Here is a 20,607-nt window from a genome sequence, read left to right on the forward strand (position 1 = left end):
CCCGACCTTCCCGCATCTCCCGTTTCGCGCGTCGCCTCGCTCGATCCCGCGCACCTCGACCAACCAAAACAACGATCCCGCGTCCTCGACCGCCTTCGCCTTGGGCGGTCGACCGCGTCGTCGTTTCTTCGTCGTCGCCCTCGGTTCCGGCTCTCGCCGCGCGCGCGCCGTCGCCGCGATCGCCCCTTCGTTCGCCCGCGCCGCGCCGTGCGTCGCCGCCGACAAGTCGTGTTCGCCGGCGACGTCAGTGTCGTTCATTTTCGCGTCGCCCGCGTCGCGCGCGTGGTTCGCGTCGTCGCGCGACGGCGATTCGTTCGCCGCGACGATCGTCATGAAACGCTCACGCGTTGACGATCGTCGCGCGTTTCCGTCGCGCGCGCGTCGTCGCGCGCGCGCGCGGCGAGGGCGACGTCCGGAGTCGCGGTTTTATCGACGCGTGTCGTTTCGCGCGCGCGTCGATCGATCGCGCGACGGGAACGCGCGGTCGACGCGCGGGCACGTGACGCATCATTGGGGTTTCGCTCGAGCGTTTCATTTTTTTCATTTTCGGCGCCGCGTGTGGACTCGCGCGAGCGCGAGCGCTAGAAATCGGCGTCGAAGGCGGCGACGCGAGCGACGATGGACTCGAGACGCTCCCACTCGTCGTAATAGAGCGCCTGCTTGGCGAGCTTTTCGTCCTTTTGGCGCTGAAGATCGAGGGCGCGAGCGACGTCGGCGCCGGCGGCGACGAGGTCGGCGTCGAGCGCGGCGATTCGGGCGTCGAGGACGGCGAGCGCGCGCTCGATTTTGTCGATGGTTTTGGGGGCGTTGGCGGCCTCTTTTTCCATCGCGCGACGGGATTTGCGGGCTCGTTCGTCGTCGGTGGCGTCGGCGGCGGCGGCGGCGGTGGGGGGGGGTGGACGCTCGGTCGGCGGCGCTCGCGCGGCGTAGTCGCCGACGCCGAGCTCGTCGCCGGCGACGCGCATTCGCGCGGAGAACGCGCCGTTTTCAACCTTGGCGACGATCGTGGGGTTGAGCGCGGCGGCGAAGGCGGGGTTGTGCGTGATTGCGATCACCGCGCCTTCCCACCCGCGCAATCCATCGCACAAGGCTTCGATGGCGGTGCCGTCTAAATGATTCGAGGCTTCGTCGAGGAGTAACACGTTGACCGGTTTCAGCACGAACGCGGCCAAGGCGACTCGAGCTTTTTCGCCGCCGGACAGACTGCCGATCGTGCGATCGACTGCTGCGGAACCAGTGATGCCGAGTGCGCCCAGAACGCCGCGCGCGCGCTCCATCGTAATCGATTTATCAACCTTGCGCGCGACGTCGAGCACGTGTGTCAACGCGTCCACCTCCGCGGGCAGCTGCTGCGCCAAGTCTTGCGAAAAGTATCCCACGACGCAACCCTCGCCGCGCTCGACCGTTCCGCTCATCTCGGGTAACTCCCCGCCGATCGTTTTCAGGAACGTCGACTTGCCGGCGCCGTTCGGTCCGATGACGAGTAACCGGTCGCCCTTGGTCACGGTCACGTTGACGTCGGTGACCAACGTCGAGCCGACGGCTGCGTAGCCGACGGCTAAATCTTTCGCGATGAGAATTTCTCTCGCGCCTTGCGGTGGATTTGGAAGTCTCAAGACGACTTTTTTAGCGTCACCCGGCCCTTCTCCCAGATCGCCTTCTCCCGCGAGTTCGGTCAAGTCTTCGATTTTTTCTTGCACCTTGTCGAGGGCTTTCGCCTTGGACTTCGCCGCGGACGCCTTCGTGGCCTTGGCGCCGAATTTCGTGATAAACTCATTCAATTTAGCCGCTTTTTGTCCCTCTTTCTCGAGCGACGAGAGCGCTTGCGCGCGTCGCGCCTCTCTCTCCTTGAGAAACCGCGCGTAGTCGCCCTTGAAATTGCCCAACTTTCCGCCGCGCACTTCGACTATGCGATCCACGCACGCGAGCAATTCCTCGTCGTGGGACACCAACACCACCGTGCCGGCGTACGATTTGATCCAATTCACGAGCCACGCCCGCGCGTCGCCATCCAAGTGATTGCTCGGCTCGTCCAGCAGCAACAGCCCGCCCTTGACGCCCGCCTCGCGAGAGTCTCCGGCCGGCGACAGCAGCGTCCTTGCGAGCGCGACTCGCATCTGCCATCCCCCGCTCAGCGTGTCGCACCGCGCCCGCATCACCGCCTCGCTGAACCCAAGTCCTTTCAGCACGCTCGACGCGCGCTTCTCCGCCGTCGCGCCGCCGACCGCGTCGTATCTCTCCCGCGCGTCCGCCAACCGCGCCGCCGCGCCCGCCTCATCCGCCGCCAACGCGCGCGTCGCCCGCTCCACCGCCGCTTCCGCGTCTCGCACGTGCGTCATCCTCGACGTCGCTTCCTCGAACACCATCAATTTGCTTCCGCTCGTCGCAGTCTGTTCCAGCGCGCCGACCGTGACTCCCATCGCGACGCCGAAGCCGACGCCGTTCGCGTCCCGCTCGCCGAGCAGCGCTCGCACGAGCGTCGTCTTCCCGCACCCGTTCGCGCCGACGACGCCGCATATCTCCCCCGGCTCCACGCGCACTGGATCGCCGTCGCGCGTGCCCGCGATGAGGTCGCGCGCGCCCGTCGTCACGCGCACGTCGGCGTCGAAAACGACGACGGCGCCGGCGGTTTCGCCGCGCGGGACGCTCGCGGGACGCGCGAGGTCGCGACGCGCGCGCCGGCGCGCGGGACCGCGCGCGCACACCGCGCGCGCGGTCGCGGGGCGCGTCGACATCGCGCGCGCGCGCGGCCGGCGTCCCGGCGCGCGCGCGGCGACGCGGCGCGAACTGAAGGTCGAGCGTCGAGCGCGTCAGCCCTCGGCGGCGTCCCGCTCGCGAAGACGCGTCGAGCTCAACTTGAGCTCCTCGCCCTCGCCGCCGCGCACGAGATCGACGACGACGACGCGCAGCGGCGCGAGACCACCGCTCGAACGCATGTCGTTCAGCGCCTCCGCCCCGGCCACGGTCTCGCGGCTGACGACGAGGCCGGACATGTCGCGAACCGTCGCCGCGAGCGGCGGCGACGCGTCGAGCGGACCCACTCGAACCTCGATCGAAGATTCCGGATCGCACAGCGCCAAGAACGCGCGCGCGTTCGCCGTGCGATCCGCGTACGACTCCACGAGCGCGCCGTACGCCTTATTCGCGAGCAATTCCGCGGACGTAACGCCGACGTACAAAACGCCGCCGCCGGCGACGGCGCGAGACGCCGACGCGAGCAACAGTCGGTGCCCGGCGTGCAAACGATCGAACGTCCCGCCCACGCTCACCTTATCCATCGTCCCATCGCTCCCGTCATCGCGCGTCGTCGCGTTCGGCGCGCTCCAGGACGCGACGCGCGCGCGCACCGCGCGCTCGACCTCCGCGTCCGCGTCGTCGTCTCGCGTCTCTTCGTCTTCCTCTTCGTCCTCGCGCGCGTCGCCCCGCGTCCCGACGTCGTCGCCGCCGCCGCGTCCCTCGAACACCGGGTACACCTCGCGCCGCGGATCAATCGCCGACACCACGTCGTACACCTTCCACAGCGCGCGAGCCGTCGCGAAGTCGTCGCTCGAGCGCACGGCGACGCCGCGCGAGGCGTCGCCGCCGCACGCGCGCGCGAGCGCGAGCGCCGACCCGAGCTCGTCCTCGCGTCGCCAGCGCACCTCGATCGGCGCCGGCGCGACGCGCGCGAACATCGTCGACGCGCGCGGACGTCGAGACGCGCCGCGCGCGCGTCGTCGCGACGCGAAAGCGTCGTCGTGTGACTGATTTCGAAACGAATCGCGTTCGCGCGTCGTTCGCGCGCGCGCGCGCGCGACGCGCGCGACGCGCGGCGACGCGGGACGCGCGATGGTTACGCGCGGCGTCGCGCGCGCGCTCGGCGCGAGTCGCGGCGTCGCGCGCGCGCGCTCGCGCGCCGAGGTGTGCGACCGACGACGCGCGCGCGGCACATCTCGACGCGACATGCGCGCGCTTCGCGCGACGAGCGCGCGCGCGACGACGCGCGACGGCGCGAAGCGCGCGTCGCGCGCGCGTCGCTCGTCCCGCGTCGCTCGAAACGCGTCGAGCGCGACGCACGAGCCGTGGGAACTCGGGCTGGGCGAATTGCACTTTTCGACGCGCGACGTCGACGCGCTCGCGGGCGCGAGCGCGCGCGACGACGCGCTCGGCGCGCTCTCGCCGACGTGGCGAATGCTGTTGCTGAGCGATGGGAGCGTGACGCGACACCTGAGCGTGCTGGGACGGGCGGAGAGGACGGAGGTGGAGGTGACGCGGCGAAGCGCGCGGGACGACGGGACGCGCGCGCGGGGACGACCGTCGCGACCGAGCGACGTGGAGGCGATGCTGCGGGGACCGATCGTGCGTCGAGAGGTGTACCTGCGCGCGGGAGAGGTGCGAGGCGCGGACGGGCGACCGGCGGTGTACGCGGCGTCGTGGTGGAACGAGGACGCGCTCGCGGCGTATCTGCCGGACGAGGACGCGTCGATGTGGGCGAATCTGCGAACGCGGCACGTGGAGTTGCACCGAGAGATTCGAGAGGTGTATTACGGCGAGAGCGAGGGTTTAGAGGCGGCGTTCGGCGAGCGCGGGCCGTTTTGGGGGCGGCATTATATTTTTTGGAGCGGCGGCGCGCCCATCACCGTCGTGTACGAAGTCTTCAATCCCGCGGCGTTTGAAAGGGCGCTCGGGCCTTTGAAGGCGGCGTAGCGCTAGGAAAAGTATTGTCGTATTCTTCATCTATGATTGTCTAGTCAGCTACGCGTTCACGCGCTCGAAGGTGTCGAAACATCTCGACATTTCGCTCGTGGTAAAGATGGACGTGAAAGGCTCGGCGCGACTGGCGAGCGGGACTTTTTTCACCCGCGCGTCCAACTCCTCCGCCGTGAGCGAGCCGTAGCTCGCGCCGCACAAATCGCCCATCTCTAATTCTTTCGTTTTCACGCGGTCGGTGAGGTCGCGCTCGAGCAAGGCTACCATTTTAGGGATTTGCGGAAAGTAGTGCGCTCGGAGCGTCTCGACCTCCCACAGCGAACTCTTCAACGCGTTCGTTTTGGCCGGATCGCGCTCGTCGGCGTCAAACGGGTCGGCGTCGATGAGTTTCGCCGCCTCGCCTTCGACGCGCTCGCGATGCACGAGCACCACGCACGACTTGTGCCGACGCAAGAGATTATGAATGAATCCGACGCACACCATCGCGCCCGCCGGCGGCGCCGACAGCGCCAGTCGCGCAAAGCGCTTGATGAAACTCGCCACCAAGTACGCCGGTAACGCGGGCGATTTCAAGAAGACATCCATGAGGGAGAAGAAACCGCGACGGTGATTGGCGTGAAAGCACGATGCGTCGAGCAATTCGTACAAACGGTTGTAAAACGTCGGATATTCTAACCCGTGTTGCGTCATGAGAATGAACAACCCGTTCAACGCGAGCATCCCCGTGAGGCCGCCGACGTCGATGGAATCGACGCAAAAATCGCTCAACAACTGCGGATTCACCATGTGCGGCATCACGTCCACGTGCAGGCGCATCAAAATTTTTCGGTAAATATCCTCGGGAAAATCTGCGCGCAACAGCGCGAGCCAGGCGTCGCTGAACGCGCGTCGATGCCGCGCGCCCTCGGTCCACTTTGGCTTGCCGCCGCCCGACGTCTTTCTCTTCTTTTTCGCCGCCTCGAGATCGATCACGCTCCCCTCGGCGTCCTCGCACCACGGTCCTCGCTTCTTTTCGCCTTCATCATCGACGCTCTCGCCGCGCAATTTCGCCAGCATCGCCGCGAAATCCGCGCGTCCGTCTTCGTCCTCGGCTCCCGCTTCGTCGCCTCGATAATCGTCAAACGCGCGCGGCGTCGCGTTGAGCACGTCGTACACGTTCCTCGCCACGTCCACCGCCGCCGCCTCCCCCTCGCCCGGCGCGTACGTCTTCAATTCCTCCGCCAATTTCCGCATCGCGCCGTACGTGTGATACCGCACGTCCACGCGCGTCAGATACCTCGCCTTGAGCGTCCCCAGCAGCGCCTCGCTCCACGATTTCGCCCGCGTCGCGCGCCGCAGCGCGTCCTCGTACAATTCATTCGAAAACTTCCCCGGCGTCTCGCACCGCGCGCACTCCATGATCACCCCGAGCGCCAGGCACCGCGCGCGCTCGTCCAGCTCGCCGTCCACGACGCACCCCACGCACCGCTCGACGAACACTCTTCGATGCTTCGCGAACCACGCCAAGTACGCGTCCCTCGCGTCGTCGTCGCCGCCCTCCTCTCGCCCTCCCTCGTCCCGTTTTCGCCGCGCCCGCGACTCGGCGAGCTCGCCCGCCGCCGTGCGCTCGCAGAAGAACCGCTCGAGCGCGACGAGGGCGTCCGCGACGTCCTCGCGCGGCCGCCGCGACGGATCCCTGAGCGTCCCGAGCAGCGCCAGCGCGCCGTTCGGGTCGTTCGTCGACGCGTTCAGCGCGATCGCGCCGTCTCGAATCCCGCGACGCGCCGCCGTCGACGCGACCGACGTCGACGCGCGCTTTTTCGGCGCCATCGCGACGAGAGACGCGCGCGCGACGACGCGCGGCGCGGAATGACGTCGCCGGTCGCCGCGCATCGAGTGGCGGCGGCGCATCGATCGCGCGCGCACTTCACCGCGCGTCGCGATTCATCGCGCGCGCGTCCGCCGGACGATCCGCGACCCCGTCGCGCGTCTCGGGCGCCATGGCGGAGCACCTGGCGAGCATCTTCGGCACGGAAAAGGACCGCGTGAACTGTCCGTTTTACTTTAAGATCGGCGCGTGTCGTCACGGCGATCGCTGCTCGCGGCTGCACAACAAGCCCACGGCGTCGCAGACGATCCTGCTGACGAATCTGTACCGTCCGGACGTCGAGGTGGCGGCGGACCCGCGGGCGGCGACGAGCGGGGCGGCGAGCCGGGCGGGGCGAGGGCAGGAGGGATTCGAGGCGTTCGTCGAGGACGTCTTCGAGGAGCTGGACGAGTGCGGAGAGATCGAGGGCGTGAACGTGTGCGATAACGTCACGGATCACATGATGGGGAACGTGTACGTGAAGTTCGTCGAGGAGGAGGCGGCGGGTCGAGCGGTGGAGAAATTGAGAGGGAGGTATTACGACGGACGACCGATCGCGGCGGAATTTTCGCCGGTGACGGATTTCAGGGAGAGCACGTGCAGGCAGTACGAGGAGAATTCGTGCACGCGGGGGGGGTACTGCAACTTCATGCACTTGAAACCGATCGGACGAGGCATGCGGAAGCGGTTGTACGGACGGTACTTGGGAGGAGGGCGACGCGAACGACGCGAGGGCGAGCGGAGTCCGGGGCGAAAGCGCGAGAGAGACGACGGGGAGGACGACGGTCGAGTCACCGCCAAGGGGATGTCGGACGACGCGCGACGGGCGATGTTCGCGTCTTGGAACGACGCCGACGACGAATGAGTGAATGAATGAATCCGCGAATCTGCGATTCTGCGATTGATTGATTCGAATGTAGCGCGCGTTGAAACGAAACGAAAGTTGATTTCTACACTGGTGCGTCGGTGATTTACACGTCAAACTAAACTATTTTTTCATTTTTTTCGTCCCTCACGCGTCAATGCGCCACCGCGAACGCGGAGCGAATCAAGAATGGGTTGTTTCCGTCGTCGTCGCTGTCCATTTCGTCGTCGCTATCGACACTGAACGCTTCGCGAGTGATAGGATCCTTCCTGTCGAAGATAATGCGACCGCTGCGACCGTAACGGGGTCGACACTGCTTGAGATTGACGCCGAGCGGAAGCAAGAACGTTCGCACCGCGGCCATGGATGGAGACTTGGTGAACAGCATCTCGATGTCTGGAATCTCCGGCGGCGGTTGATACGGCAACACGGGAATTTGGACTCTCGGGCGAGGCGCGTAACCGCCGAGCGCGGCAAGACCGAGCTCGCGACGACGCTTGCGTCCGGCGAGATCGCCCATGTCGTCGCCCAACACGACGTATTGTCCATCGGGTTTCTTGATGAGTTCCACCGCGCCACCGGCGAGGACGATGTTCTTGTTCGGCGGAATCTCCGGCGTCTCCGTCTTGAAGCGCTTCTTGTCCGCCTCCATGACTTTTTGCTCGATCGCCTCGAGCGACGCCTTGGGCTCGTGTCGAAGCTTGATTTGGAGTTTTTGCAGCTCCTGCTCGACGGTGAGCAACTCGCTCTTGCGTTTCTCACGCTTCACTACGAGCTCGAGCACGCCTATGGAAATGTCGAGCGACTTGCGCAGCTGACGAAGCTTGTCGTAGCTCGTCACGTCGTTCTCGCGACGTCGACGAGTCTGCGGTCTAGAAATCTTCTCGCGCGGCCGGAACACGTTGAACGGGTTACTGTCGTTCGGTGCCGGTGGCGGTTGTAACCGACGCAGAAGCGGCTTCTTCAAGCGCTGGCGCCTGTCCGTCCAGTACTCGTACACCGCCGTGAGAATGGCTTGCTTGCCACTGATTTCTTGAAGCAACTCCAACGCTTTATCTTTGGGTAGGTTTGTCACGACACCCAGCGCGTCCACTTTTTCTTGGTAGCTGATCACTTGCCCGCGCGCCGCGGCCATAGCCGTGTTCGCCTTCATGATCTTCTCGTTCGCCTCGGCGCACGCCAATTCCAACTTCCACAGCATCTCCTCGAATTTCTCCGCGCTCAGCACTTCGGAGCCATCGTTATAATTCTCCAACCAATCCTCATCCTCGTTATCCAAATCATACTCCACGTAACTCGTCGTCTCCGTCGGCGGCAGCCCGCACGTCAATTTTGAGCGCAAGTAATAATCCGGCTGCTTATAATTCGTCGGATAATCCGATTCGTACGACGACACGTTCAAAATCTCAGGAATAGGAATTTCACTCACCCCAGTCGTCGTTTCCTTCGTCAGCACCTCCTCGTTCTCTTTATCCAGCGCCTTGTGCGCGTGCGTCACCTCGCGTTGTACCACCTGCTCATCCTTAATCGCATCTGGATCGCGCAACAGGGCCAACTGCGACGTGATATCGATAGGTCGCGCCCTGAACGATGTCTGTCGAGTCGCCATCGCGCTTCGTCCTCGACAGCGCGCTTCTGTCGAGCGCTACGACGGCAATGCCGCGATTTCGCTTCAAATTGCCGAATGCGCGCGATCGCACGCGAGAATCTCGCGTTTACGCGTCGACGCGCGCGCACGAACGGTCTTGTGCGAGCGCAAACTCGAGATCGGACGTTCGCAGACGCGCTCGCGGCGTAAGACGCGGCGCCGTCGCGCGCGGCGCGCTCTGCGGCGGCGAATTCGCGGCGAATTGGCCTAGGTCACGCGAGCCGAAAGTCCTATTTAAAAGTCTACACTATGGAAGCGGCGCGCGCGCGAACGCGAAACAAAGCTCAGAAGAACTTCTTCACGAGATGACGCTTTAAAACCTCGGATGAACACGAAGGACACTTGCCAGGACCTTTTGGCTTGACGAGACGAAGCCAACAGGCGTAGCACGCGATGTGCTTGCAGGTGGACGCCTCGAAGGGCTTGTCGCACGTGGCGCCGCAGGCGACGCACGCGCGAGGAGGAGCGACGACAGCCAAGCCGGGAGGGGCGCCAGCGGCGGATTTCTGAGCCTTGACTTTTTCTTGACGCTCTATCAGAGCGCGGCGATGCTTTTCGTAGATGGGCTTGTGCGCCGCAGGGACGAATTCGCCGAAGAGGGCGTACAAGCCTTTCGGGTTCTCCGGCGCCTTGAGCACGCGACTGGCGACGCGAAGGAGGTCACCAATATCGAACGCCTCGGTCTTCACTTTGTCAAGCTCGGCGATGAGTTCGTCGTAGGAATCACACGAGAGTTCAAGACGCGCACGACGCATAAAAAGCTTGGTACGATCTGCGCTCGGCGGCGCCTCGTTTTGATCGCTCGCGCTCGCCGAGTCCTTCTCATTCTGCTGCCCACTCGTCTTTGAGAGCTGAAGGAGAAGGGTCGACCTTTTCATCGCCTCTTGCGTTTTTTTACCATGCTTTTCGCGGAAGATTTCTGCTGCCGTCGTTTGAAGCGGGACTTTTTGCTTTGACACAAGCATAAACTTTTGGCGAGCCACTTCGTCTTCGCCACCACCTTGGTCCTTCGTGAATTGACGAACGAGCGACGTGATCGACGTACCCGCTTGCGTGAAATCTTGTTTGTTCTGTGACTTTTTCACGAAAGCAGCGCCCGAGGTTTTTGGTTTCACCTGCGCGATATCGACGAATTTGGCGGGCGCGGCGGCTTTCACCTTTGCGCCCGCTCTCGCGTGCTCTTGGAAGAATTCCTTCAAGCCGTGCACAGCACTGTGAAACACCGAGTGCACTTGCACTGACGGTCGAAGCCAAAGTGAAAGTTGATTTCGCGCGTTTTCGTTCGCGAAACGCTCGTCGGCAAGGATAACGGCGCCGAAGTCATCCTTGTGGCGAATGACACGCCCAAGCGCCTGGTTCACTGCGCGCATCGCGGTTTGAGAGTACCACTCGTTCCCAGAGTACGCACCCCCGTTGTCCGCTTTTCGCTTATCCAAATACGTTCGCTTGTGCATCACGAGTGGATCCTTCGCGCCCGCGTACGGAATACCAGTGAGAATCACGCCACGGCACGCCTTGTCTGCGAAATCGATGCCTTCGCTCAGCTTACCCCTACACACGGCGAAGAACGCCGCACCGCGCCTCGAATCCTCTTCAAGCGCCTTGTTGTAGCTATCGTAGCACGCATGAAATTCATCTGCATTGCTTGGCTCAACCAAGCACGTTTTGTTCGTCTCGAGCTGGTTCCAAAGCCCAGTCGATCTCCAGTGATTGACGCACGAGTGCATGACGCCGTACGACGGAAAGAACACGAGCAATCCATCGGGTACGATTCTTGCCGTACTTAAAATCACGCTCCCTATCTCTGTCTTATACTCGCGCGTATCGCGAAATCTAAATGAGCTGTTCAGCACGCCGTTATTCGGCCCGTGCGTGACGACTCCGCCCCAAACTTGATTCCTTTTGATCACGTGCGGATTCTCCAAGCGCACGGGAAAATCCAATGCGAGCTCTGACGCGAAAGATTCCATGGGGGAGAGCGTACCAGAGGCAAGCAAAAATGTTCCAACGCCTTTATCGATCAGTGCCTTGAGGCAAAGACCTGGAAAGAAGCACCAGTACGACAACGTCGGCCCGGCGCGCGCGCGATTGCTTGTCTTAAACTTCTCCATATCCGGCCCAAGTCTCGTGACGAAATACTGCTCATATCGATGCACGAATATCCTCTCTATGAAATTACCGATTTCCATTAACGGTGTTTCGTTTTGTGTCGGCTGCGCCATGAAATCGCTCCCGAGTTGCACCGTCCGCGAAGCGCTCTTAATGAGCTTTGTGATGTGCTCGTAAGTATCCGCCGTGATGTTCAACTCGGCGAGAATAACGTAGATGAACGCGCCGTCACCAATACGCTCGCCGAGACCTCCTTCGTGCTTGGCGTTCGGCGCCTTGGCCGCCTCACGACAAATACTATCGAGCAACCCTTCGAGTTGCACCAACACGCCCGTTAACATTTTAAAATCTTCACCCTTGAACGCCGCAGCGTCCTTGTCCATCCCTCTGCTAAAAAGTTGCAAATCTGCCTCGCTCACGATTCCTTCCCCGCTAGTGTCTTCTAAAGTCAACTTTGTCTCGTAAGCTCTCTCCGATTCCTTGATGGCTTTCGCCAATTTCGCCGCGGTGAGGGAATAACTCATGCTATCAGAAGCGCTCGACTCGAGGTTGTGCGCCTCGTCCACGATAATCACCGCGTTCTCCCACGCGATTTCCAATCCTTTGCGCACGCTCTCATCGAGCAGGTAATTATAAGGCATAAAAATTATCTCCGCCTCCGCGCACTTCGTGCGGGCGAGATAAAACGGACACGGCCCCCTCGCCTTGGCCTTGGACACCAAATCCTCGATGTCTTGCACGCCGTCGCTGAATAAATCGAATCGCCCATCCCGCCCCTGCAGCGCCCGATCGAGCGTCACTTTCGCCCCACACTTTTGCTGCTGCACCAATTTAGCGCATCTATTTTTCTGTTCCGTCCCATTCAACGCTCGAACGTCGTCCCGCGCGCACGCGTGCCGCCGACTCGCGAGCGTCGTCGCGCGCGTCGTCGAATCAAACAATTTCAACTCTCGCACCACTTGATCCACCTGCGAGTGCGTCCTCGTCGCGTACACAATCACCGGCGCGCGCGTGCGCTCCTTTTTTTCCACGTCATCCACGAACTCCCGTCCCGACGTCCCCGCGACGTCGTCGGCGTCTCCGGCGCCGCCTCGCCCATCTCTCACTTCCTCCCTAAATTTCCGCTTCCTTGCCCGTCCTTCGCTCCGCACGAACGCCAGCGCGCTCGCAAGCAAGCACAGCGTCTTCCCCGTGCCCGTGGGCGACTCCAAGAGCGCGTGTTCGCCGCGACACATCGCCAAGAGTGCTTTTTCCATGAAAACGAGCTGATTGTCGTACGCTTCGAACGGAAAGTCAACCGTGAACGCGCGCTTGTGCGCGATCTTGACCCCGTCCGCGGGCACGGTGATGGTGTACGAGTGCATCGTGCCCATGATGCGGCCGAGCGCGGCGGACGACGCCGCGCGCGCCGCGCGGCGGAGTGATGATGGAGAACGCGAAGGGACGACAGCTGGGGCGCGGCGTTTGAAATCGAAAGCGACGGACATTCGGCTCGAACGGTCGATCGGTGCGGTGCGTTTCTCGATTGATATAGCTACGGTGAGTGCGAACGTGCGTCGCTAGAGGAAATCGGCGTATCGCGAGGTGAAGTCGCTCTTGCTGCGTTGGCACCACCCGCTCGAACTGCTGTCGCTCGGATTGACCACGATGTTGTTGTCGAAGTAGATGACGGATCCTGTTTCGAACTCTTCTTTTTCGTTGATGATTTTCGGACGGTCGAGTCTCGCGAACCACGTGCCGAGAATCTTGTGAAAACGCCACGAGGAGGCGTGGAGCTCGTTCGCTGCGAGCAATTTGAGTCTGTCTCTGCCGTAATAGAACGTGAAAAACAAGGCGTCGCTATCGAGACGTTTGAAGAGCGCCGGGTTGTCCAACTGGCATCCGGGCGGTATGTCTCGAGGTGATCGCGGATACGACGATGGCGTCGCGATTTTACTCTTTTGCGGCGCCGACGCGGATTTCTTTGCGTTCTTCTCGCTCGATAACCGCCAATTCGCATCCGCGCTGAGTCCTTCGCGCGGAAGCTTGGCGCACGCGATTTCGAGCAAGCGATGGCTGACATGTCGGTCATTTATAACGACGCCGCGAATCGACACGCCCGATGGAATATCGGCGTGTTCGAGAGCCATGGCACCGCCGCTCTCGGGCGAAATCTCACCGTACGCGTGTCCGCCGCGCGACAGTTCATCCAGGCTCAACAATCCATTCCCGGGTAAATCGAAAATACACGCGTCCGGATGCATCCCGGTCGTAACCTTCGCGCGCGAAGTCGACGCAGACGACTTTTTCGGCGACGTCGCCTCGAATTTCGCCTGCAAACGATTTACCGCCGCGCCTTCGTCGCCGCCGTCCTCCGAGCGTTTCGGCTTCTTCGCCTGCGCCTCCGCCGGGGTCGAAGGCGTCGACGTCCCCGACGTCGACGCTTCATCTACCGCCGCTCGCATCGCGCCGTCTTTCCCCGGCGTTTCCAAACGCTCGACGTCCGCCTCGCTCGCCTCGGCTCCCGCCTCATCGTCGCCGTCGCCGTCCTTCGTCGCGTCCGCCGCCAAAACGCTCTCAAACCACCCGATATCCGCCGCGCACTCCCGCATCGCGTCCTCGATCTTCGCCGTCACCGCGTCGTCGACGTCATTGTTTTCTCTGTATTCCATCAACTCCCGCACGAGGTCGCGCAGGCGCGCGATCTCTCGAGTCAACTCCGTCTGCCCGTTCGTTCGTCGATTCGACGCGATTTCTCTCGTCAGTCTCGTCGCCGTTGACCGACCCTCTCGTCACCGACGCGCCGCCGCGCGCCTTCGCGGCGACCATCGCGCGCTCGTTCGTCTCGAATCATCGTCCGCGATCGCGTCGCGCACCTCGGCGCGTCGACGCGCGGCGTCGTCGTCGGCGGCGTTCGTCTCGCGAATCAGCTCGACCGCGCGCGCGGCGTGTTCGCGACACCCATCGATGCGCTTCGTTCGGCTCTGTATCTCCGCCGCGTGTCGTCCGGGAAGCGTCATGCGCGCGCGATTCGGTCGCGCGCGCGCGCGCGCGGCGCGTCGCGGTCGGCGGCGCCGCGCGCGTCGATGAGTGGCGATTTTGACGCGCCGAGAGACGAACAGACACTTCGACGCCGACGCCGCGGCGCGTCGACCGGAACGAAGGGCGATATCATACAAATTTATCGTAACACTCGACGCGGGCGCTTCGCGAGACGCGACGATCGAGCGCGGTCGTCGTCGACCCGCGCGCGCGTTCGCGGCGTCAGCCGTGCGAACAAACTTTACGCGCGCGAGCGTCACCTCGCCGCGCTCGATCGTCGCGCCGTCGCGCGAGTCGCCCTTCGCGTCGTTCGCGTCGCTCGCGTCACCCGCATCCGGCGCCCGAGGACGCGTCGCCCGTCAACCCTAAATCATCCGCGCTCAGCTCGCGCTCGAGGGCCTCGATGATCTCCAGCGCGCTCGGCGGTCGGCCTCGCGAGAGCGCGCTGAACGCGGCGTCCTTCGCGCGCGCCCCCTCGAGATCCGCCTCTCCCGACCCATCGTCCAGGCTGTCGCACACCACCACCTCGAACGCCCCCGGTCGAGGTCCCGCGTCGCCGACGACGCGCGCGTCGTTGCCGTCCACCATCAATCGCGGGAACGCGTCCTCGACGGCGTCGGCGACGGCGAGAAATGCATTTAAATGCTTCCCTTCGTCGTATTCGACGTGAATCGTCCTCGGCGGCGCGTTCCCGAGCGCGCTTCGTCACGCGTACGCGCGGTAGACGACGCGCGCGCGAAGTCGCTCGCATCCGCGCCGCGCGAGCGCGCGGAGCGCGGACATGACGACGTCGAAGCGGCGAAACGTCGCGCAGTGACGCTTTATCCGGGACACCGCGACGTCACGATGACGCGCGTCGCGCGGCGGCTGCGACGCGCGAGCGCGACGCTCGCGCGCGCGATGACGTCGATGGTTCATCACTCCGCGACGCGGCACGCGCCGGGGGCGAACGGCGCGGTGCCCGTGGTGCATCACGCGAGCTACAGCAAACCAGTCATGCCGCGCGGGCACAGATTTCCGATGACTGTTTTCCAGCGCGTGCACGACATCCTGCGCGAAGAGGGCGTCATCGCGAGAGGGCAGACGAATTGCTTCGTCCCGGGACGCGCGCCGAGCGTGGACGAGCTGTGTCGAGCGCACGATGAAGATTACGTGAGAGACGTGCGCGCGAGCGCGCTGGACGCGAAGCGCGAGAGAGAAATCGGACTGCCGTGGAGCGACGCGCTCGTGGAGAGAACGCTGATGGAGGTTTCGGGGACGATGCTGACGGTGGATTTGGCGATGAAGGTGGGATTGTGCGTGAACACGGCGGGAGGGACGCATCACGCGCATCGCGATAGGGGGAGCGGGTTTTGCATCGTCAACGATTTGGCGGTGTCGGCGCTGAGGGCGATCGATTCGGGGGCGGTGTCGAGGGTGATGATTATAGATTTAGACGTGCATCAAGGCGATGGGACGGCGGCGATTTTAGCGAACGAACCGGGCGTGTTTACGTTTTCGGCGCACGCGAAGTCTAATTTTCCGGCGCGAAAGCAACAGAGCACGCGAGACGTCGAGCTGCCGCGCGGGATGACGGACGACGCGTACATGGCCGTCGTCGCGGCGGCGATGCGAGAGTCTCTCGAAGACTTTCGGCCAGAGTTGGTGATTTACGACGCAGGCGTGGACGTGACGTCGAACGACACACTCGGACATCTCGATCTCACCGTCGAAGGGCTGTATCGACGCGAGCGCATGGTGATGGACACCGTGCTCGGCGCCGGCATTCCCCTCGCGGGGGTCGTCGGGGGTGGGTACTCACCGGATATAGATGAGCTCGCGAGTCGTCACGCAGTCTTGCATCGCGTGGCGCGCGAAATGTTCGTCGATCACGGGTTGTAAACTAAATTAATAGTATCGTAGTCATCCGGCATCTGTGACCCGTCGCCGTTCTTCGTCGATCTCCGGTAGCAACGCGTCCACGCGCGCCGCTCTGTGCGCTTCGTCATACAGTCGTCTGTGCTCTCGCCAGAAAGGCAAGATTTCGCGAAGGGAGACGTGCCCGCCGTCGGCGTCGTGTCGATGCCGATGTCGAGAAAGTGCGATTTCGAGACCGATTACCGCGTCGGCGTCCGGGAGAATCGGCATCGCTACTTTTTCCCAGGTGAGTCGTAGACTCTGCGCGTGTGGATGCTCTCGCTCAATCAGGAAGAGTATGACTTCCATGTTCCCATTTGACATGGCACAAAAGTACGTCTTCGCGTCCCAAGGACACCCGTGCTCGTGCGCGTACTTCAAACACTCCAAATGTCCATAATTGGCGGCATACCAGCACGTCCACACGTTCCAAGGACACCCTTGCTCGTGTGCGTACTTCAAACACTCCAAATGTCCATTCTTGGCGGCATACCAGCACGTCTCCTCGTCCCAAGGACACCCGCGCTTGTGCGCGTACTTCAAACACTCCAACTGTCCATTCGAGGCGGCATCACGGCACGTCCACACGTCCCAAGGACACCCGCGCTCGTGCGCGTACTTCAAACACTCCAAATGTCCATAACGGGCGGCATTCGCGCACGTCTTCGCGTTCCAAGGATACCCGAGCGCGCGCGCCTCTACGAGAAGGTCCAACCTCCCCACGGCGGCGCACGCACCAGACACAGTTCCTTGCGCATCCTCTTCCGGTCGTATACCGTCGTCCAAGGTGGCGATAGCATCCTCAATTGTGTTTCTATACAACCAGTCCACGTTTTCTTCCGCGATTGCCACGAGCGCGGCTCTCAAACGCGCCTGAACTTCACTCATGTGTGTCTCGCGAGTCGATGTGTGAGGACGCGCCGCCGATAGTCGCGCTCGACCACTCGATGACATTTTCAAGCGCGATCGTATCGTACGACGCGGCGATTCAGTGACGATAAACTAAACTAATCGTAGGTAGGGAGGTGCACGTTACATCATCGCGTCGTCATCGTCGTCATCCGGCATCTGTGACCCGTCGCCGTTCTTCGTCGATCTCCGGTAGCGACGCGTCCACGCGCGCCGCTCTGTGCGCTTCGTCATACAGTCGTCTGTGCTCTCGCCAGAAAGGCAAGATTTCGCGAAGGGAGACGTGCCCGCCGTCGGCGTCGTGTCGATGCCGATGTCGAGAAAGTGCGATTTCGAGACCGATTACCGCGTCGGCGTCCGGGAGAATCGGCATCGCTACTTTTTCCCAGGTGAGTCGTAGACTCTGCGCGTGTGGATGCTCTCGCTCAATCAGGAAGAGTATGACTTCCATGTTCCCATTTGACATGGCACAAAAGTACGTCTTCGCGTCCCAAGGACACCCGCGCTCGTGCGCGTACTTCAAACACTCCAAATGTCCATACTTGGCGGCATACCAGCACGTCTTCGCGTCCCAAGGACACCCTTGCTCGTGCGCGTACTTCAAACACTCCAAATGTCCATTCTTGGCGGCATACCAGCACGTCTCCTCGTCCCAAGGACACCCGCGCTTGTGCGCGTACTTCAAACACTCCAACTGTCCATTCGAGGCGGCATCACGGCACGTCCACACGTCCCAAGGACACCCGCGCTTGTGCGCGTACTTCAAACACTCCAACTGTCCATTCGAGGCGGCATGCGCGCACGTCCACACGTCCCAAGGACACCCGCGCTCGTGCGCGTACTTCAAACACTCCAAATGTCCATTATTGGCGGCAAATGAGCACGTCGACGTGTTCCAAGGACACCCGTTCTCGTGCGCGTACTTCAGACAGTCCAAATGTCCACCATCGGCGGCATCCATGCACGTCTTCTCGTCCCAAGGACACCCGTGCTCGTGCGCGTACTTCAAAATCCTAAAATATCCAGACGAGGCGGCATTCGCGCACGTCTTCGCGTTCCAAGGATACCCGAGCACGCGCGCCTCTACGAGAAGGTCCAACCTCCCCACGGCGGCGCACGCACCAGACACAGTTCCTTCCGCATCCTCTTCCGGTCGTATACCGTCGTCCAAGGTGGCGATAGCATCCTCAATTTCTTCTTCATACAAAGCGTTCACGTCTTCTTCCGCGATTGCCACGAGCGCGGCTCTCAAACGCGCCTGAACTTCACTCATGTGTGTCTCGCGAGTCGATGTGTGAGGACGCGCCGCCGATAATCGCGCTCGACCACTCGATGACATTTTCAAGCGCGATCGTATCGTACGACGCGGCGATTCAGTGACGATAAAGCGCTCGTGATTCTATAATCTATTCGAACGCGTCTACTTCTAGTCCTTCCGGCGCGCCATCGTCGCGACGGCGCGTCTAAACCTCTACGTCTAATCTCGCGAGCAAATCGTCAATGCGATGCAACGCCTCGCTCGCCGCCGGCGGACAAAACTGGCGCGCGCGCTCGAGCAAGTCGCGTATCTTCTCCGTATCCGCGGGTTTCCGTTCGTCCGCGGCGGATTTCAACAACCAAACCGCCGTCCTGTACGCATCATCCGCCAACGACGCGTCCGTATCGCTCCAACCCGTCTCCGAATCGGCGCCTTCGGCGTCGTGGAACTCGTCGCCGGCGTCGTCAAAGTCTCGCGAGTCGTCGAACTCGTCATCATCGCGCGAAACGAATTCGTCGTCATCACCCTCGTCCTCGTCCTCTTGTTCCAGCAAAGCTCGCGTCTGGGCGATCGTTTTCAACAACTTTTCCTTGGCCTCCGTCATCGAGCGAGGACAGCACGACTCCGCGTACACAAATCTTCGCAACGCCTCGTTCAAATCGCCCCGTTTCAACGCGCGCACGCCAGCCTTAAACTCTTCATCCGCGATCACGGCGTCTTCATCGTCATCCCGCTCGTCGTCTTCATCGTCGACGTCCGAATCCCCCGAAGCCGCCGCCGCGCTCGCGTCGCCGTCTTCGTCCACTTCGCGCGCCCGTCGTCCCCACTCATCCTCCCCAGGTTTCGCCGCGCCGTAAATAACCGAACACGCATCCATCGCGTACCCTCGCCGCGCCCGCCGAGCCGCGTTTTCTTCAATCTCTCGCTCCGCGCGTCGCATCAAATCCATTGGATTCTGATTTTGCATTTGATTCTGCGCTCGTTTCTGATTCTGATTCCGTCCTTCGCGCGCGCGCGCGCTCGACGCGCTCGCGCCGTCGTCGCGCGTCGCGTCGGCGACGCCGCGCTCCATGTCGACGGACTCCCGCGCGGACGCGCGCGACGAAGTGACGCGAACGAATCCAATCCAATCCAATCCACACCGGTCGGTCGCCGTCTCGGGACGACATGGGGACACCTCTCAGACGGCACTCTGAGACGCGCCGCTCGCTCGAACGAACGAACGAACGAACGCGACCGAACGAAAAAAACGAACGAACGAAACCCTTCATGCTCTGCTCCGCGCTGAACGCGCGAACGACGACGTGCGGACGAACGACGACGATGCGAGGCCTGGCGTTGGGAAGACGCGCGGCGCGCGTCGGCGCGCGAGGCGTCGGGACGACGACGCGCGCGTCGCAGGCGGAATCTCAAACCGCGACGAGCGAACAACAACAGGGAGAACAATCTCAGCAAGGTGGTTTGCAGCGACAGCAAGAGCAGAAGCGAGCGCTGGCGCGGTCGCCGTTGTCTTCTATGATGGCGTTTCCGAGTCTGATGTCGGGCATGACGCCGTTCGGGTTGTCGAGAAGCATGCAGAGAGAGATGGCGAACATGATGAACTTGATGGATGACATGATGACGGGCGGGGCTCTGGCGCCGTTTGAGACGCTGGATCCGTTTAAGATCACGATGCACGCCGATCACACGCAAGGGGTGCCTCAACAAATCTTGAACTTTCCGATGGGTACGACGACGACGACGACGACGCGAGCGAGCGAGAGCAAACGAGAGCGGGACGAAACCTTGAATCACGAGCGAGCGAGAGCAAACGAGAGCGAGACGAAGCCTCGAATCACGACGTGAACGACTGACGTTTGACTCATCGTCGACCCTTTCCGCGCACCACCAGACGTGATTCAAAAGAAGGACAAGTACATCGTCAAGGCTGATTTACCGGGCCTGTCGATGAAGGATGTCAGCGTCGAGGTGGACGAAAAGAATCGCATCTTACACGTCACGGCAAAGCGCGAGCACCGAGCCGAAGAACAAGACGAAACCGTGGACAAGGGCGCGAAGTGGGTCGCGTACGAACGGTTCTACGGCAAGATGGATCGCTCGTTCGGCCTTCCCGAAGACGCGGTGGCGGAAAAAGACGCCATCAACTGTCGATTGGTGAACGGCGAGCTCACGGTGTCCATCAAGCGCAACCCGCCGCAGGAGGAAGAGGCCGAGAAGCAGGCGCCGCGCACGAAGATTCCGATCATGGATCACTAAAGCAGTGTGTGTGGTCGTGATCCAGGCCGGACAATCAAGACTTTGCGTTCGCGAATCGCTGGTTCGCGAGCGTCGATACGGTAGTCTCGAACTCATTTTAGTTTTGTCTT

General features: G+C 62.4%; 14 protein-coding genes across 14 annotated transcripts; 4 read left to right on the forward strand and 10 right to left on the reverse strand.

The window, feature by feature from the left end:
• Positions 1 to 998: 998 nt before the first annotated feature.
• OSTLU_10071 (ABC(ATP-binding) family transporter (Uup-like protein/duplicated ATPase)) lies at positions 999 to 2,534 on the reverse strand (the record flags this gene model as incomplete). Its single annotated transcript, XM_001421684.1, has 1 exon — positions 999 to 2,534. A coding segment is annotated over one exon (1,536 nt), but the record flags the coding sequence as incomplete, so codon positions are not given.
• A 276-nt stretch (positions 2,535 to 2,810) lies between these two features.
• Positions 2,811 to 3,674, reverse strand: OSTLU_27765 (predicted protein; the record flags this gene model as incomplete). Its single annotated transcript, XM_001421685.1, has 1 exon — positions 2,811 to 3,674. One exon carries the CDS (start codon positions 3,672 to 3,674, stop codon positions 2,811 to 2,813), a length of 864 nt encoding a protein of 287 aa, XP_001421722.1.
• Positions 3,675 to 3,942: 268 nt separating this feature from the next.
• Positions 3,943 to 4,686, forward strand: OSTLU_40512 (predicted protein; the record flags this gene model as incomplete). The annotated part of the gene is made up of 1 exon (XM_001421547.1): positions 3,943 to 4,686. One exon carries the CDS (start codon positions 3,943 to 3,945, stop codon positions 4,684 to 4,686), a length of 744 nt encoding a protein of 247 aa, XP_001421584.1.
• Positions 4,687 to 4,773: 87 nt separating this feature from the next.
• On the reverse strand, positions 4,774 to 6,222 carry OSTLU_1672 (predicted protein; the record flags this gene model as incomplete). The annotated part of the gene is made up of 2 exons (XM_001421686.1): positions 4,774 to 5,662; positions 5,813 to 6,222. Coding segments are annotated over 2 exons (1,299 nt in total), but the record flags the coding sequence as incomplete, so codon positions are not given.
• A 446-nt stretch (positions 6,223 to 6,668) lies between these two features.
• OSTLU_13306 (predicted protein) lies at positions 6,669 to 7,400 on the forward strand (the record flags this gene model as incomplete). Its single annotated transcript, XM_001421548.1, has 1 exon — positions 6,669 to 7,400. The coding sequence occupies one exon, from the start codon at positions 6,669 to 6,671 to the stop codon at positions 7,398 to 7,400; it is 732 nt and encodes a 243-aa protein (XP_001421585.1).
• A 154-nt stretch (positions 7,401 to 7,554) lies between these two features.
• OSTLU_27769 (predicted protein) lies at positions 7,555 to 9,122 on the reverse strand (the record flags this gene model as incomplete). Its single annotated transcript, XM_001421687.1, has 1 exon — positions 7,555 to 9,122. Exon 1 carries the CDS (start codon positions 9,007 to 9,009, stop codon positions 7,555 to 7,557), a length of 1,455 nt encoding a protein of 484 aa, XP_001421724.1. The 5' UTR covers positions 9,010 to 9,122.
• A 1,107-nt stretch (positions 9,123 to 10,229) lies between these two features.
• On the reverse strand, positions 10,230 to 12,521 carry OSTLU_40695 (predicted protein; the record flags this gene model as incomplete). The annotated part of the gene is made up of 2 exons (XM_001421688.1): positions 10,230 to 11,531; positions 11,577 to 12,521. Coding segments are annotated over 2 exons (2,247 nt in total), but the record flags the coding sequence as incomplete, so codon positions are not given.
• A 195-nt stretch (positions 12,522 to 12,716) lies between these two features.
• Positions 12,717 to 13,808, reverse strand: OSTLU_27771 (predicted protein; the record flags this gene model as incomplete). Its single annotated transcript, XM_001421689.1, has 1 exon — positions 12,717 to 13,808. The coding sequence occupies one exon, from the start codon at positions 13,806 to 13,808 to the stop codon at positions 12,717 to 12,719; it is 1,092 nt and encodes a 363-aa protein (XP_001421726.1).
• Positions 13,809 to 14,502: 694 nt separating this feature from the next.
• OSTLU_27772 (predicted protein) lies at positions 14,503 to 14,766 on the reverse strand (the record flags this gene model as incomplete). Its single annotated transcript, XM_001421690.1, has 1 exon — positions 14,503 to 14,766. The coding sequence occupies one exon, from the start codon at positions 14,764 to 14,766 to the stop codon at positions 14,503 to 14,505; it is 264 nt and encodes an 87-aa protein (XP_001421727.1).
• A 321-nt stretch (positions 14,767 to 15,087) lies between these two features.
• HDA3502 (predicted protein) lies at positions 15,088 to 16,059 on the forward strand (the record flags this gene model as incomplete). Its single annotated transcript, XM_001421549.1, has 1 exon — positions 15,088 to 16,059. One exon carries the CDS (start codon positions 15,088 to 15,090, stop codon positions 16,057 to 16,059), a length of 972 nt encoding a protein of 323 aa, XP_001421586.1.
• A 21-nt stretch (positions 16,060 to 16,080) lies between these two features.
• Positions 16,081 to 16,962, reverse strand: OSTLU_27774 (predicted protein; the record flags this gene model as incomplete). The annotated part of the gene is made up of 1 exon (XM_001421691.1): positions 16,081 to 16,962. The coding sequence occupies one exon, from the start codon at positions 16,960 to 16,962 to the stop codon at positions 16,081 to 16,083; it is 882 nt and encodes a 293-aa protein (XP_001421728.1).
• Positions 16,963 to 17,131: 169 nt separating this feature from the next.
• OSTLU_27775 (predicted protein) lies at positions 17,132 to 18,256 on the reverse strand (the record flags this gene model as incomplete). Its single annotated transcript, XM_001421692.1, has 1 exon — positions 17,132 to 18,256. One exon carries the CDS (start codon positions 18,254 to 18,256, stop codon positions 17,132 to 17,134), a length of 1,125 nt encoding a protein of 374 aa, XP_001421729.1.
• A 190-nt stretch (positions 18,257 to 18,446) lies between these two features.
• On the reverse strand, positions 18,447 to 19,118 carry OSTLU_27776 (predicted protein; the record flags this gene model as incomplete). The annotated part of the gene is made up of 1 exon (XM_001421693.1): positions 18,447 to 19,118. One exon carries the CDS (start codon positions 19,116 to 19,118, stop codon positions 18,447 to 18,449), a length of 672 nt encoding a protein of 223 aa, XP_001421730.1.
• A 319-nt stretch (positions 19,119 to 19,437) lies between these two features.
• Positions 19,438 to 20,607, forward strand: OSTLU_27777 (predicted protein). Its single transcript, XM_001421550.1, has 2 exons — positions 19,438 to 19,967; positions 20,133 to 20,607. Exons 1-2 carry the CDS (start codon positions 19,565 to 19,567, stop codon positions 20,495 to 20,497), a joined length of 768 nt encoding a protein of 255 aa, XP_001421587.1. The 5' UTR covers positions 19,438 to 19,564; the 3' UTR covers positions 20,498 to 20,607.

The sequence above is a fragment of the Ostreococcus lucimarinus genome, chromosome 15 (genome assembly GCF_000092065.1).
Source record: "Ostreococcus lucimarinus CCE9901 chromosome 15, complete sequence".
Classification (NCBI taxonomy): Eukaryota; Viridiplantae; Chlorophyta; class Mamiellophyceae; order Mamiellales; family Bathycoccaceae; genus Ostreococcus; species Ostreococcus sp. 'lucimarinus'.

Bases quoted from the DNA above. Each gene is read 5' to 3' on its own strand.
- OSTLU_27777 (XM_001421550.1), top strand. From the start codon at position 19,565: ATGCGAGGCCTGGCGTTGGGAAGACGCGCGGCGCGCGTCGGCGCGCGA. The intron at 19,968-20,132 runs GTACGACGACGA...GCGCACCACCAG, and splicing joins AATCTTGAACTTTCCGATGG to ACGTGATTCAAAAGAAGGAC.